General features: G+C 33.2%; 2 protein-coding genes across 4 annotated transcripts in view; one reads left to right on the top strand and one right to left on the bottom strand.

Annotated features, from left to right (window-relative positions):
- Positions 1–18,091, bottom strand: part of LOC126707217 (4-hydroxy-3-methylbut-2-enyl diphosphate reductase, chloroplastic-like) — a 102,467-nt gene that overhangs the window by 47,618 nt on the left and 36,758 nt on the right. The window lies entirely within an intron of this gene.
- On the top strand, positions 33–11,110 carry LOC126707221 (putative disease resistance protein At1g58400). Its single transcript, XM_050406813.1, has 4 exons — positions 33–174; positions 507–636; positions 3,554–3,642; positions 7,810–11,110. The coding sequence occupies exon 4, from the start codon at positions 7,924–7,926 to the stop codon at positions 9,604–9,606; it is 1,683 nt and encodes a 560-aa protein (XP_050262770.1). The 5' UTR covers positions 33–174; positions 507–636; positions 3,554–3,642; positions 7,810–7,923; the 3' UTR covers positions 9,607–11,110.

Raw genomic sequence — 18,091 nt, 5'->3', positions numbered from 1 at the left:
TTGTTAAAGAGAGAGAGAAATCCGAGGGTTAGCAAGTTTTTTGGCCTTGCAGAGAAAGAGAGAGATAAATCTGAAGGTCGCTGCCACCATTTGGCCAGCATCCCGCCACCGTCAAACTCAAATTTTAATGATGGGGTTATTCGACAATGAAATGGGCAACAATGGCTTTCATTGGTAAGCTAATATAAATACTTGAATCCTGCAATATATGTTTTGGTATATTTGCACTGTTTAATATATGTAAATTTTGGTATTCTATATATTCATTTTTATTACATTTCACACGTTTGATGAAATCTCTTTTAGACCTTAACATGTGATGATTGTATTGATTTTTTCATTTATGAAAATGAATATGAACAAAAGTTTTCAAGGATGAATGCTAGAAGATATCAGCATGGTGGATAGAATAAATTATCAACCAAATATGATGCAATTGGTAATATTACATAACATGTACATAGATTTTTGTCATAACGATGTGATGATGTGTTTATTTATTGCAGATAGTATTGCACCACAATTTCAGATGAATAAGCAACAATCCTCCAAGAACTTCTCTGGCATTTCCTACCCAAATATCAACCCAACTGTATATAATTTGATGGTCTCTATGTTAGAAATATTGCTCTAATGGTAATGGTAACTACATTTTAGTAACACGCTTGCAAAATTTTTGATAAAATTCTAATGTTATTCGAAAATTCCTTTTGTATTGTTCATGGTTTTAAGTTTAATAAATGATGTGTATAATTCTCCCTAAATTACTTACATTACCTGACTACGTAAAGAGTTCACTATCTACATTGGCCATGGTCAATAATATTTCAAATCATTGCCTTCTTTTTCCTCCGTCTTTGTATCAGTTTGTTTTATATTTTCCTTTTTTTTTTTTTTTTTTTTTTTTTTTTTTTTTTTTAATGTAATTAGTAATGTACTTCATATATTATAATTGTTTTCTTAATTTTATAATCACTATGAAATTAGAGGGTGGGAGAGAGAGACTAACTTTTACTATGATATTGGTCAAAGATTAATGAAAATGTTGGGCAATGATGGCATTATCCTTTGAAAGAGCATGTAATTCAGTAACTTATCACTATGCTTAGCTATTTGATTCCATGAAATTTCAAGTTAATTGAGCCACGAGTGAAAGGAAAAGATTTACTCTGACTGTGATATTGCTTTAAGTCCTTTTTCTTTCGGGTTTGTTTTCTACTAAATTATCTCTATCTTTATCTTTATCTTTTTTATAATTCTTTTGTTAGCATTGTATAGATTTTCATTATTAACATAATAAAGCATTGTATTAAAATTACCTAATATATGTGTTAGATGAAGATGACGTTGCCAGTTTTATTTTGTGCAGCAATTGGTTATATGATTTTATTCCTAGGTCACAAATTTCATGTCTTTGATTATTAATAAAGTCAAAAATTTCCAAAATCAAAAGATGAAAAAAAAAAAAATAAAGAGAAATAAAGGAAAGTCAAAGAAAGAAAAAGAGAATGAAAAATTAAAGGGTAGACAAAATAATAGTTGTTATAGGTGTCATAGAAATTGCAAAAATCATCTTGAGTTTGAATCAATTTTATAAGTCCTGGAAGTATTTTATGTGTTGATATTACTCCAACAAATGGTATTTTAAGAATTACAAGGAATTTTATCATTAGCAGAACCTATATTATATTTTAGTTACTCACTAAAAAAGAAAAACATATTTAGTAGCTTTCTTGGTAGATTTCTATTGATAATTGTTTGTTCTAAGTTTATTTTATGTTTTTACTATCAGATTGTATCTGAAAAACCAATGACTTAAATCATGGTGCTAATATCCTATAAACCATTACATCTTTGTTGGGCTAATATTACATCTTTGTGGCATTCTAACTAATATTATGGTTTTGTATTTTCAGCCAAATCAACTTATAGATAAATATTGACAAATGGTATGTGGTAGTTATACAGTTGACTAAAATCACAAGAAATGTTGGTTAGGGTTAAAAATGTGTCTTTGTTTCAACCTATATGTATTAATCCGAAGGATAACACACTCTATCATGTCTATGAAATTCTATATGTATCATTTTTGTGATCTTTTAAATTTATGAAATTCTATGTCAAGTATTTTCTGTTTTTGTTAGTACCGTGGGTTAAAAATGTGACAAAATGAATGTGTAGAACGTTTGAACATTTGGATTTCTATATTGAAATCATGCAGGTTTAATAAGCATTTGGAATTTACAAGAGATGTGAAATGAGTCATCTTTCTTCTTTTTTTTCCTTTGTAGATAGTATAATACATTTGATTAATCAAAATTTTTATTACTATTTGTAAGGTTAAAGTTAAAAATTATTAATATTTTTTATAGTGCAATTTTTTTTTTTTTTCATTACCATTATAATTTTTTTTATTTGACTAATATTTTTCTAACTTTCTGTTTCAGCCATTTTTATTTTTCTCTTTTAAACTTTTTGGTTGTAAAATTCTCTAGTCTCATGGTTTAATTCATTGTGGTTCCTAGGAATGGTAGATTTTGTATTTGAAATTGTCTTGCAAGTTTTAGTTCGGTGTGATTCATTGTGGTTCCTAGGAATAGTAGATTTGCTATTTGAAATTGTCATGTAAGTTTTAATTGCTTAAAGTTAGACTCTTTTTTTTTTTTTGAGTCTCTCATAGCAGGGAGGTACACGAGTGATTTGAAGAAACTAATTTTTTAAAATTTTAGGTGATATTGGACACTATATGCTTAAATATACTACGTTATTTAAGTTTGAACATATGTAGTAGAAGTATGATAACTAAGTTTATGTTGGATGCAAAGTTCGTTAATATGTTAAACGATCCTGTGCATTGCACGGGTTAAACACTAGTATTACTAAAAACTGAAGTGTAGTATTTATTGTTGCTATACTCCAGTTGAGTCACGTCATCATCCATGTCATCTTTTTATTTTTTTTATTTTTCATTTTTTGTTAATTTATAACCTTTTTTAAAAGAATGCAAAATAAATGATGACTGTACATATTTTCATGACTTTACACATTCTAAATGGTTTTAATTCTTTTGCTTTGCTACATATTCTCATAACTTTAAAATATATCATGACTTTACATATTCTCATGACTTTGTATATTCTCACGACTTTGTTGCATTAAATTATTCTCTCCTCCTATTATTCAAACCTTCTTTAAAAAAATTAAAAAAGAAAAAAGGAAAAAGAAAAACCCAACTATCCATTGAATGTTTTCCTATTTTTCAACTTCCTCGTTGTTTTTTTTTTTGGATAGAATATGTAGAATCATTTCCATAATGACTAAGTGCAACCCACTTATCTTCCCCATTTACTCCATTAAACCCCACCGGCCAACTATTCCAATTCTCAATTAACCGTCCTCCTTGGTCTCTCTCTCCATCAATCAAAGGGATAACATCACCCCACTTTTCCACCACCATATTAAATCCATTTTAACCTCGATTCAGCACTACTTCAATTCTTTGATCTCAACTCCTATTCTCTCTTTATTGATTTATTTTCTTTATATATTGCAGTTGCCTGTTCTCCACTTCTATAGAAGCTGCCGAAACACCATCGGACTTGGTAATGCTACAGTCTTTTTTGCCCTTCTTCAATCAACCAGGTAACCAATTTGTCTCTCCTAATTTCTATCTCATGCTCTCAGTTCCTCCTTTCTACATCTAATTTAATCTATTGAGAAGACCAGAGAACTAGATAGTGCAAAAGCAAAAGAGACAAATTGAAAAAGAGATCAATCTTTAGACCTGATTTTTTGTCAATTATTTTTCTCCTTTTTGTCAATAAATACATTTTAATTGTCACCCATTCGTTTTTTTATCCCATGTGGAATGTCAATAAATTTTTTTTTGGTTATTGATGTGTGACGTATACTTGATGAAATTTCTCTTAAACGTGTGGTAGCAGGTAATCAATGGGGAGAATACTTTTGAACACTATTTCTAAGCTTGGGCAACCTATTCTCTTTTGAGCTTCAAATGTTTTTGTGGCATGTAACGGTTGGGAGAATTTTCTTAAGTTTACGTCCATAAATGCCATCTACATATTGCATGAATTATAGCTCCTTACAGTGAGGGTTTTGATTTTAATATTTTTGTTTCTATTGGTCACATTTGCATATGCACTCTCTCTTTGTAGGGTTTGGCTTAGCTCCAGTATTTTTTTAATTGGAAGTCTCTTTTTGTTTTAAATACACAATAGCAAGTAATTGCAGGAATAAGATTAAAGGGGTAAAAGACCTGCTTTGTTAGTAGTAGAAATAAGATGCTTGATGTGGGTTTGAAATGTTCGATAGTTGTAAAACTATATTTTACACTTTTTGTATAATTTTATAGACATGACTTGAAAAGCTAAAAAACTATAAAAGTTTCTAATTATAAAAATAAAAAATGACCAAACAAAAAAAATGACCAAACTATAAAAGTAATTTATTTATTTATTTATTTTGATGAATTGCAAGATTTTATTGAAGGAAAAAAGCAAAAAAAAAAAAAAAAAAAAATACAACAAGGGGACAATTGCCAACATCAAAAGAACCAAAAAAATTGATTTGTAGTAACCAATGTTCCTTTTAAACTAATTTACAAATGTTTTGTTGTTGGAAACAATCAAGCTTAATCAGTTATTGAAGCTTACGGATTTTTGTTGTCACTTATTATTATTCCAATTATCCTTATATCTAGCCCCTTAGATTAATTTTGGGGGGCTCAAGACTTCAAGTGATAGCCTACCAGTAATGACATCTTTTGTAGTATCCCATTATTTACTTCAACATTTCATATATGCAATGCTTATTTCATTTAACATTTTTGAATTAATATTTTTGTTTTTCATTTCCCATTTTAGTCTCTTTGCAAGTTTTGATATTGCATAACTTCTATTACAACATCTAGCACCAGCTAAAGCACTGCACCGCATAAGCTTCTCAATAGTGTTGGTTTCAATGATTAAGTCATTGGTATTTGTAATGCAAACCTAAATGGAGAATAAACTTTGAGATTCCATAACTATGTACAACACATGGAACAAGAGGTTGAATTTATATGTACAAAGTTTTGAACAATAATGTATCAAACAGTTTTGCATAACTACTTTACAATTGTTGTAGTTTGTATATGCCAATGTCATCTTCATTCTAAAAAGTGAGAAACCAGGAAAATTAAAGAGAACACTCACATGGTTGACAGTGATTAAATATTTCTTGATTAATTCCTCTTGGTTGAACATGTACACTCTCTAGGAAAAAAAAATATCTTGGTCTCAATGTTGAGGGCAGTCTACTAGAATTCTTTATCATATGTTACCTTTTAAAGATCTTATCAGCTGTATAGATGGTACTTTTGGTTTATGAGACAAGATCAGCAAAACGGAGGTTTTGTATGATTATATTTAGATGACTTTACAATGCCATGATGGATGTGTTGGTCTTATTTTACCATATAATGCAAGTAATCATGTAATTTATGAATTTAAAGGGAAATATATTGTGGGATTTTTTCATATGTTATAATTTGAAACACAATTTCAAATAACACATATTGACTTTCTAAAAATATACATTCTATATTATATTAATTCAATAATATTCCAATAAAAAGTAATTATATCAAATTTTCTAGTATATACAAAACCAAAGATCTCATGCGGGAGAGCATGAGATTCTGCCATGTGGCGCGCTCTTGAAAAGAAAATTGAAATACTCTTAAGCCACAAGATAAGAAAAAAAAAAAAATAGGGACTTTTTGTTTCTTTGATTCAATGTTTCAAGACTTTTCTCATTAAAGAATAAGGATTTTTTGTATGACTCTTTGTTTTCTTTGGTTCAATGTTTCATGACAAACCTCTTGCACTTCTACTCCTTTATATATAGTCTAGAACCCTTCATGCCATCTCATTTCAAATACATCCTGACAAAGAATGGTGTCATTTATCTTCAACCTTTCAGTGACACATACCTAGCTCCAACTTTGTCATCCTATATAATCTTAACCTATATGTATTGGCTATAACCAAGGAAAAGGGTTTGCTTCTTTTATTGGATGTCGACAAATTGTAGTTTTGATATTAAGGTAAGAAGTTGTGGGTTCTATAAAGGCTGTAATTGGCTTTGGATTTTTGGGTGTTTGGTGTTAGAAAGACATAAATGTATTTTGTTTTAGAACTAAAGAGAAATAGAAAGAAACCTTCTAATTGATTATTGATGAGATCACTCTTTGTAAAGAAAATTGAAATATTCTTAAGCCACAAGATAAGAACAAAAAAATAGGGACTTTTTGTTTCTTTAATTCAATGTTTCAAGACTTTTCTCATTAAAGAATAAGGATTCTTTTGTATGATTATTTGTTTTTTTTTTGGGTTCAATGTTTCAAGACAAACCTCTTGCAGTTCTACTCCTTTATATATAGCCTACAACCCTTCATGCTATCTCATTTCAAATACATCCTAACAAAAAATGGTGAATGACACCTACCTAGCTCCAACTTTGTCATCCTATATAATCCTAACGTATATGTATTGGCTATAACCAAGGAAGAGGCTTGCTTCTTTTATTGAATGTCGACAAATTGTAGTTTTGATATTGAGGTAAGAAGTTGTCATGGGTTCTGTAAAGGCTGTAATTGGCTTTGGATTTTTGGGTGTTTGGTGTTAGAAAGCCATAAATGTATTTTGTTTTAGAACTAAAGAGAAATAGAAAGAAACCTACTAATTGATTATTGATGAGATTAGTTTTTTTTTTTTATTTTTTTTTATTTTATATTATGTTTTAGAACTTATAATTTATAAGTTTCTTTGTAGTTTTTTACTGCTATTTATTACAATATCGATATGAGCCACGATAATAAAAGTAAAAGTTATTGATGATTTTAGAGTGTATTTTGTGCTTTTTTTAAATTTTTTTTTTAATTTTTAATGTGGAATCTTTGCTAAAGGCAATTAAATCTTTGATAAATGGAAATGTTTTAACCATTATTTCTTTATTTTATCACATTCTCCATATGCCAATACTTACAAATGATTTCCTTTTGTTGAGATAATGAAATGAGTATTTGAGATTTGGGGCTCGGTATTTGGTTGTGAAAATAGAGTAGTTGAGGAAGTATTTGAGGTTGCTTGAATTTTTGTAATTTTAGGGTATGAAAGTATTTAAGGCTTTGAATTTAGATTTATAAATTTCAAATTTCAAATTCATTTGATCAATTTAAAAAATAAAGTCTACAAATAATATAATATGTTAGTCATTTACAAATGTCGAATAACTTAAATGTTCCAACTTTAGAAATTTTAGATTAGTAGAGAAATTCCACTCAATAATCAGAAACTAATTCTATGACAGTTTTTTATTATATAAAATATGATTTAAGAAAATTGAGTTTCAAAGCATTCAACAATATTGTAGTAAAACATATTTATAAATGAGTATTATAATAGGTCTTAAAAAAGATAAAAAAAAATTATTTCAAATGAATTTGCAAAATATCCATGCATCGCACGGAAAATTATCTAGTTGAGAATAATTTTAGGACCACAAAAAAATTACATAATTTTTATTACAGTTTGTCATCGTAAGTGGTGGTGGTGGTGCGGGTAGGACAACAATAAAGTACACAATTTTTATCACACTTTGTCATGTAGCAAGTTGTAAGCTGTGGAAGTATGTACCATTACAGAACATAAGCATTGTTGTTTGCATGCATATTGCTGCTTGCACCCTAAAACTTTCCATGAACTGATCAGGACATGAATATTGCTGTTTGCACCCTAAACTTTCCAGGTAAGAAGTGACTTTAGGCGTTGGAAAAGGAAAACGATTGGGAACCTTCCCTCACTTCATTTCCAACTTTAAAGCAAAACACTTTCCTTCCGGACATTCCCGTTCCCAACAGAGATGGCAGACAGTGTTGTTACTTTCCTGTTGCAGAACCTGACTCAGTTGCTCGCCCAAGAATCAAAACTGCTTGGTGGAGTGGAGAATCAAGTCAGGTTACTTCAGAATGAGCTGTCTCTGATCAACGTCTTCCTCCAAAATACTAAAGGGAAACGACATGGCAATGAGTTGGTGAAGCAGGTAGTAAGCCAAATCAGGGACGTAGCCTATGAGGCTGAGGACGTTATCGATACATTCATTGTGACTGTGACAAAGCACAGAAGAAGAAGCAAGCTGAGGAAGGTAATCCATTGCTTTGACCGAGCTATAGCGCTTCACGAGGTTGCAAACAAGATAGAGAGCATCAAGACTGTCATCAAGGAAATCTATGACAATCGGAGCAAGTATGGCATAGAAATAGCTGAATCATCTAGAGGAGATGCAGAAGTGGAGGAGATACTGCACAGACGCAGGAGATATGTAGAGGAAGATGACGTGGTGGGCTTCAATTATGACACAAAGGCATTGATGAAGCACCTTATTGAAGGGAGTTTGCAACGTAATGTTGTCTCAATCATTGGCATGGGTGGCTTAGGAAAAACCACCCTTGCTAGGAAGATCTACAACAACAATGATGTCAAGAATTACTTTGATGTCCGTGTTTGGGTTTATGTCTCCCAAGAATATAGAATCAGAGAGTTGTTGGTTGAAATTTTGAAGGGTGCGACTCCAAGGCCAAAACTGAAAAAATTTATCTTGAAAGCAGAATTGAAAGACGAATTATTCCATGGTTTGGAAGCTATGTATAGCTCGAATAAGGATAAATTGAAAGGGACACTAATCGAAGACTTGAAAGTTATCGAGGAAATGAGTGATGAAGAATGCAAAAAGACATTGTTTGAAGTCTTGATGCTGAAGAATGCAGAGGACCAAATACAAGACCATATAACGAAAATTTCACAAGACCAAAAATTGAATAAATTGTGGTCGCGTTTTGTGAAAGGTATTTACAAAAAGAATGGGGATGGATGGCAAGATTTGAATGATAATGAATTGAAAAGTGGGCTGTTCGAATGCTTGAAAGACAAGAGGTACCTAATTGTCATGGACGACATCTGGAAAACTGAACTATGGAATGAGATAAGTACTGTCTTTTGTGATAACTTGAATGGAAGTAGAATATTGATCACTAGCCGAATAAAAGAAGTAGCATTACATGCAAGTAGTTTTAATAGTATTCCTCCTATTCCCCCTTATGAACTCCCTTTTCTTAAAGAAGATAATAGTTGGGAACTCTTCTCTAAGAAGGTGTTTCGGGGTGCTACATGTCCTCCAAAACTTGAAACAGTAGGTAGAAAAATTGTCAAAACTTGCCATGGTTTACCACTTGCTATTGTGGTATTGGGGGGTCTATTGGCGAATAAGGAGAAAACACACCGAACATGGTCAAAATATGCTGGCCATGTGAATTCGTATTTGACTGAGGATAGATCAAGTTGCATAGACATATTGGCTCTAAGCTACAACCACTTACCCCAGTGCTTGAAACCTTTCTTTCTATATTTTGGCATATACCCAGAAGACTTTGAGATACCGGTGAGGCAACTATTCCGACTTTGGATAGCCGAGGGATTCATACGGCAAATTGGGAGCAGAAATATGGAGGATGTTGCTGAAGACTACTTGGAGGAACTCATTGATTGAAGCTTGATTCAAGTGGCAACGAAAAGGCTAGATGGAGGAGTCAAAACATGTCGTATCCATGATCTTCTACGAGACCTTTGTATATTGAAGAGTACTGAAGAGAAGTTTCTTGAGGTTCATTCAGATGTTAACCTTTCAGCCAAAAGCATCTCTCGTAGAATTTCCATCCACTATGCCAACCAGCCATATATTTCTTCCAGCCCTTGTAAGCCTTCAAATAGTCGTTCTATAATAGGCTTTGGGGGTGTTGTCGAGCTCGAGAGTCCTCCTGATAATTGCTACTTGGAATGGATTTGCAAAAGTAACAAATTGGTTCGGGTGGTAGAGCTCAGTAATATGGGCATTTGTTGCTTAATCCCCAACAGGATTGAAAACCTGATCCTTTTGAGGTACTTGAGCATTAAATCTGGTGAGCTTCGTGTCATTCCAGATTCCATATGCAAACTTTGCAATCTAGAGACACTGGACATGAGAAATTCTATAATACGACGCTTGCCCAGGGGGATATGGAAGTTACAAAAATTGAGATATTTGTACCTGGATGGGCGAACATCTCTACCTATTACTGACAATGACGCAGCATTGCCTAATATTCAAGTCCTTACTGGTATAGCTGTAAATCAAGACATTGAGAATCTCTTTGCCAAGGGCAGATTTCCTAATGTAAGAAAATTAGCATTGTATTCTTCAAGAGCATTGGAGTCAAAGCTTTTGTCAAGTCTCCATCCCTTGTGTCATCTACAAACTTTGAAGATTTACTTTGATCTTTTCGAGGTTTCAAGTCCAATTTCATTCTACTTGACCCTCACAAAGATAACCTTACTTTGTGCAAGCTTATCTCCAGCGGGCTTGGGAGTGTTGGGTAGCCTTACCAACCTTCGAATACTCAAGGTACGAGGTGTCATGGATGTCCGGTTCCAGTTCACCCTTGATTGCAATGAAAGTAGTTTTCATCAACTCGAAGTCTTGAAAATTGAAAAAGGAGATGTTTTACAATGGACTATGGAGAAAGGTGCAATGCCAAGCCTTCAACGCTTGGTCATCAAGCGTTGTGACTTTCATATAATGCCCCCCAAGGAACTATGGTGCTTGACTGCCTTGCGGGATGTGGAAGTTTCATATCCCTCTCAAAAATTGGCAAAGATGATTCAACAGTTGCGGATGAGGGATGGATGTAAGCTCCATGTCTATCCACCTAATTGAGAAAAAGATTCTTAATTTGCTGTGCTATGCTTTGGTGGGGGCTGAGGCCTGAGGGGTCAATGGTCTTATGCTTATGTGATTGTCTCTTCTTCATTTTCCTAATCACCCTAGCTTGTTATGCCTAAACTGCCCTTTTTAAAAATAAATTTTTTTATTTAAAAAAAATCCTTCCAATAATTTATTATGTTTATGGTGATAAATTTGCTCAAAAAAAGAAGAAGAAATTGGTGATATATCCATTTGGGTTTGGAGGAAGGTCTTTGGGACACTACTTAATCAAAAAATTTTAAGTTTTTATGTTGAGGTTCAATTATATTATATTAATTTCTTAGGCTTTATTTATTTATTTTTATACATGTATTTAAGACTTCAACTCAGTTTTTTTTTTTTTTTTTTTTTTTAATTCTTTTTCCTTTCCAACAAATGAGGGAATTTGAATCTAGATTCTCTATACAAGTGAGACTGAATAATATTACTAATTCTGTTTATGGTGATAGATCCATTTTCGTTTGAAGGTATCTTGGGACACTACTAAAAAAGTTAAATAAGTGTGTGCTTGGTTTCAATTATATTAATTTTTTAAGTTTTCTTTTCTTCTTATATTGGAAACTTCCACTCACTTTTTATTATTTTCAGCAAGTGAGGAGGAAGATATGTACAACTGAACTCACAAGCCTTCTTTCTATCTGCCCCTAGTTAAATAGTTAAATTACATTGTTTGATTCCAAGAAGAATATGAATTGGTAATTGATAACTGAGATGCGTCATTGTTGAATTAGGAGGTGAAAGGGAATGGTATCAGAACTTTCATAAAGAAGTATAAAAAGCCTATCTCAATTGATCGTTCTAGTTGGGGCAATTTTACTATCTTTCATGAGAAACATTTTAACACACTCACACACGAGAAAAATCAAAGGATAAAATATTGTTTTTGTCCATAAAATTTATAAGAAAATTGAATTTCATCCGTAAGTTTTAAGAAGTTTGTTGGGGTGAAACATTATATGTACTGGAAAATCCGAGTAAAACACATTTTTGATGTACTCGAGTCTTTAGTTTTTAGTGTCCGAAAATATGTTGAAAAACTACATCAAAGATACAAGAAAACTAAGATTATGAATCAGAAAACTGAGTAATATAGGTAAGAAAATTCAGCATGCATTTGAAACATGCCCTAAAAATTATAGTTCACTGGTGGAATCAGTCAAGTTACCCTGCCATAATTCTATTTTTATGGATACCTATTATTGCCCTTTTTTTTAGTCTATTTTTTTTCAATGCTAAACAATCTTTTTTATTTTGTTACTATGTATATCAATATCTAACAATCAATTCAAAATGGGTGAACCAAGCATGAAAATGAACAATTGTAACTCACAAGGTTTCTTTCTATCTGCACCTGGTTAAATAATTTATGTACCAAGCAGTTAATAACATTGTATGATTACAAGAAAATTATCAAACAGGAATTGATAATTGAGCTCCATCATTGTTGTATTAGGAGATGAAAAAAGAATGGAATCAGAACTTTAATGAAGAAGTGCAAAAAGCTAGTTCACTTGATTGTCCCAGCCACAACAGTTAGACTAGCTGTCCTTGAGAAACATCTTAAAACACACACAGGAGAAAAATCAAAATTCTAGTACAGCAGAATTGTTGACATTTAGCTCCTGGTTCTATATAATTTGCCCCAATTACCATATGATAAAAAGTGATGCTCTTCTAATTTTTTTGAGGATGTTTGAGCATGCTTCACACGCATGCTGAAATATAATATGTGATAGTTTTTTAGACCCCTTAAAACACAATTGGATTAACCTAGGTAATTAGCCAAGTTGTTACTTAGTCCAAATTCCAAATTTAGGTTATCACAATCAAAAAATCATATCGTGCAAAGCAGCGAAAAGATAAATAACACAATTATATGATCACCTAGGAAACCAAACCTGTAAAAATCTGGGGAGGATTTAACCTAGCTATCCTCAAGGTAAACCTGAATCTACTATGAAAGAATTGAACTTGTTCAACAGGACTTAGACCATTAACATCCTATTGCTATCCACCAGTAGAAACTTACTGACACGACCACGTGCAAGCTCCGAAGTCATGGACTCCTCCTTTCTTGGATTCTCCAGCAAGTACAAGCACACCTGTTTGTGTTTCTTTAAGTTCTTATGGCAGCAACTGAATGATCATCAAGCTCTTGAAGAAATCTCCTTCTTGATAATCCTAAACTTGTGTAAAGGAAAACTCCTCATAGATCTCACAAGAGATTTACACAAACAGCAATATGAGCAACACTAAAACGTGGTTAGGGTTTGCCTTATATACCTAAGGTAAAAACACAAAACCCTAAACATTTTAAATAAACTAGGGCTGAGTTGGAATTCTGCAGAAAACGTATTCTGCCTGAATTTCGATTGATCGAGCCTAAGCTTCAATCGATTGAACCAGGCCGAAATGCTTTATTAACTCTGCATCAACTTAAATCCAACTTTACATAAATGAACCAACTTTGAGCAAGTCTAAACACGACTAAACATCTTGTTTTGATCATGGTTTGCCAACAATACATATTAGAGTTCTAAGTACATAAGATCCTAAGTCTTTAGAACCTAACTCCCCCTTTGGCAATCCGTGACAAAACACAACTAAAAGCTCAAGTTTACAAAGAAAAGCCTTTTACATAAAAAATGCTCATAAAAATAAATCCAATCCTAACTACTATCCATCAGTTGCAAGTATAGACAGCAGCTTAATTGAATCAACCTGTATATTTACTGAAACACTAAACAAAATGCATAACCGCATGTGTGAAAAATACAAGTAAACAAAATAAATTCTTGATTTCAACCAACACACAATAAAGACATATATCAATGAATAACTCATAAATATAAATCAATAAGCAGTTGAAACAAGAAACAAATAAAATAATAAAAGTATCTCCCCCTAACATGAATAGCTCAAACAAATAAAAAACGAGCTAAAAAGGTAAATACAATGTGAAACACCTAGATACAATCTAAATTCCACATGCTCCAACCAACAAAAATGCTCTCCCCTTGAAAACAAGAACTTTACAAGTGCTCAAATATGTACTCCCCCTTTTTGTGACGGAATGCCAAAGGGCAATCAAAATCCATCATCAAAAAGAAGTGGCGGTGAGGATCGTCGAAACTGTGCCAACTTTGCTCGCAAAGCATGGATCTCATCGAGCACGTTCACCAAAATCTGTCCATGAGCCACCTGAACGGTCAAGACATGATCCAACGTACGTCGAATGTCTAAATCATCCGAAGTAGTCGGTGGAGGAACATTAGCATCAGCAGCAACAGCACCAGACGCCTTAGTTGTATCAGCACCTGCAGAAGAGGGAGGAGGGGGAACAACACCAGATGACGCACCTCTAGGACGCGTAGGACCAACTCTCAAGTGAGCAGCCCTCTGCCTAAGGAATGTGGCACCTATGGGAGCTATGACATGAACGGGCTCACCGGTAGGGAAATCAGCTACACCAAGAAACAACAAAATCCTATGAATGAAAATAGGATGGATAAGAGCATGCGTTACGGTAGAACTCCTATGAACTTCATTCAAAGAACGAAGAAACAGATGTGGAAAGCTGATAGACGCACCAGAAAAAAAAGCGTACAAAAACACACATCGCTCAAGAGGGATGGTGTGGAGATGAGAAATAGGCCACAAAGAATGACACGCTACCCTAAAGAAAAGATAGGTAGTCTCAGTAAGCTCAGCAGACATGATCTGAGGATCAAAATCCCACTGGATAGAAGACCCAGTGATGTATGACATAACGACATCTAAGGGTGGAGAATCCTTATAAGGATAGACAAGCTCCCTAATGACCGAAACCCCAAGAACATTAGCCACTATCCGAGGGGTAATGGTGAACTCAATACCTCATATCCAACTTCGAACAAGGGTGTTGGAATCATAGACGTGGCAAGAGAGATTCGAGAAGAACTCTCTAATCAGGGCGGTCGAGGGTGGATGATCTACCTCTAACAAGGATAGCCAACCTTTACTCTCAAGGTTTGCCCTAATGGCAAGATCTACCTTATCTAACACAACAGAACGCTCAGCTCAAATCTTACGCTTACAGTTCAGTTTCTCATAGACCTCTCTGCTTTTGTCATTCCTAAACAACTCACTCCTAGAGGGAGACTCAGAGGAAGTGGAGGGGGTCCTATGGGCTCTAGTCTTCCTAGGCATGGTGCTAGGATAAGGACCAAGACACAAAGAAAAAAAACAAAAACCAAAGGCAAACTGCAAGTTAGCACAAAAAAATATAGAACAAAAATCTATATGATGCATGAACAGTTTAACTGTCATGATACATGCTCTAATGCAGTGCAATTAAGTTCAAATTTAAATCAAGTTCACAAAATTGGCTTGAGTATAGAGTTTCTAACAAAAACCCTAAAAATTGAAAAATCACTTGATAGTTTTTTTAGAAAATTTGACCAGTTGATCATTACACAAGTTAGATTACATAAAATAATGGTCAATTACATCAATTCAACAAGCCAATTTCATCAATTGAAATCAATTTGAACAAAATCCCCAAATTCAGATAAAAACAAGCCCTAGAATTTTCAATTTCTCATAAAACACCAAATTGATCAAATTAATCATCATAGATCATGATTATAACATTATAGGAACAAAACACAATGATCAATTTCAAAAAAAAGAAGCTTGAATCAACAAAAAATCCCAATTTGAAAAGTTCCAAAAATACCCATGAAATTCATGTAAAAATGCATGAAAACTTGAACTAAAATGCAAAAGGAAGGGCAAAATAGACTTACCGGCTTAGAGAGAGGAAAACTTTGCAAAAAAATCCAGAGGAAAATGACAAAAAATTGGTAGGTGAGCTTTGTCCAATTTGGAGAGAGAGAAAAGTTTGAAAAGAACTTTTGAAAAGTAAGTCTGAACAAGTCAAATCTACCTTTTAAAAAACCTGATTCATGACTTTCAATTGATCGAAAATCAGTTTCGATTGATCAAAACAAACAGAGGCTTCTTTTAAAAATTTAAAAACAATTTCGATTGATCGAAAAACAGATTGGATCAATCGAAGCAGACAAAGGCTTCCTTAAGACTTTTAAAACAATTTCGATTGATTGAAAAACAGATTGGATCAATCGAATTAGACAGAGGCTCACAAAATTTTTGAGAAAAAAACACAGTTTTTGAAAATAACAAAGACACATTTTAGAAACACCTCAAAGCATTGAAATTGATGAACAAAATGCATGAGTATGTGAAGTAATGTTTTTCAAAAACAAAGTTTAAGCCTAGTTTTCCCAAAATTAAGATTTTCAAGCATTTTCCATAAGATTTTCAAGCATCAAAATTGTTTTGCATAAAAACTCAAAGTATTTGCAAACTTGGTTAGTCAGACCAAAGACACATGCAATAACATGTACAATGTTTAGTAAAGAGTAACTCGTGTAATGTGTGCAACTAACGAAAACTTGAAATACATGTGAAGTGATATGTGTATAGCAATCAAACACAAAGTCTACAAAATTCATCACATAGAATTTGAAAGAGACTATTACCAAAAGAGTTACATCATATAACTCCCATATCTTCTAGATCATAAGCTTGCAATCATGTAAATTTCTTGATTTTGCCTCATATTGTACACACAAATTTTAATTATTCAGAAACTTATTAAAATAGCCAGGATAATGTACACACCAATTTTAGCATTTAAATCGAGGCTACACCTTATGATCTTTTTGTGCATGTGCTACACTTTCTCGAGTACAAAATCTTACGATATGCACTAAGGTGTTTATGATTGGCTAGTGAACAGTGGTGAGATAGTTACTTATGCCTTTCTCTAAAGGTTCAAGTCCAACAGTCAAAGACATGTGACTTCAAGATCAAGACAAAGTGATCAAAACCATAAACATCTTTCTCACATAACATGCACTACAAAGCTTCAACTAGTAAAGTGCAATAAGTAAGCTCATCAAAGCTAAACAAGGTACAAAAGACATGTTATGTGAAAATAAATTGACCAACCTTGTTTTCAAAAACCAAGAAAATAATGCAAAACACAACTTGCTTCCTTTTTCTTCATTTAAAAACAAAAAAAACAAAAACAAAAACAACTTAGAATGAAATGCATGAATGTTATGCAATGCAAATCCTAGAAACAAAGAAAACAAAAACCAAAGAACAATGGTCACAAAAGATAGCAATGAAGCACAAGGACCATGTCAGAAGGACTCAATTGGATTGAGCCTTTTGCATCCAAAACTTTTTAGATGCACCACGAGCATTGGAGTTCTTATTCACATGGGAATGATTTCCAACTCCAGAATTGGAATAAAGGTTTAGAGCCTTTACCAATTCACCAATGAGTACCATGAGATCTTGTGCTTGAGGCACATGTACTTTTGGTTTGTTTGCTCTCTTAGTAGCTTACAACTTGTTACAGTTTGGACGAATGTGTCCAGTCTTTCCACAAAAATGACAAACTCATGCGGGCTTATCATGTGACTTGTCCTTAGAAAAGGTGGGCTGCTTAGATTTAGACTCTTTCAGTTCAACCCTAATCTTCCTAAGAGGTGTAACTTCTAAGGGTTTGACAACCTCACTCACAACCTCACTCACAGGGGTTTCAGAAGAAGATGAAGGAATAAAGATAGTGGAATTGGGTGCAGACACATTGATGCTTTCTATAAAACCTAATCCAGTTTTGTCAAAATGAGACTTTTGAACACTCAGCATATGATCAAGTTTGGAACTAGCAGACCTATTAGATTGTTCTTTAGCAACAGAAAGCTCATGTTCCAAATTCTTAACTTTATCAAGCAAAAGCATGTTCTCAGTTTTCACATTATTCAAAAGTTCAGTAGCATCAAACAGTTTAACAAGCAAATTATTTTTATCAAGCTCAAGAGATGCAATTTTCTTCAAGCCTAATTCAACATTCATAGCATCCTTTGCAGCAACTTTGCAAAGTTTATTGTAGGCTTCTTGAAGATCTGCATTCTCAAAGAGTTCCCCATCAGAAGGGTTATCTTCAGCAGATACGCTTTCATTGACTACAGCTGTAGCAGTGAAAGCAATGAGGTTTCCATCCTCGTCACAACCAAACTTATCATCAGAAACTTCACCATCACTAAAGGTTACAGCCATAGCCTTTCCCTTAGACTTCAAGTAAGTAAGACATTCAGATTTCATGTGACCATACCCTTGACATCCAAAACACTGAGAACCCATAGAATTATTTGAA

The sequence above is a fragment of the Quercus robur genome, chromosome 11, assembly GCF_932294415.1.
Source record: "Quercus robur chromosome 11, dhQueRobu3.1, whole genome shotgun sequence".
NCBI classification, from domain to species: domain Eukaryota; kingdom Viridiplantae; phylum Streptophyta; class Magnoliopsida; order Fagales; family Fagaceae; genus Quercus; species Quercus robur.
This window is presented reverse-complemented; position numbering and strand designations above follow the sequence as displayed.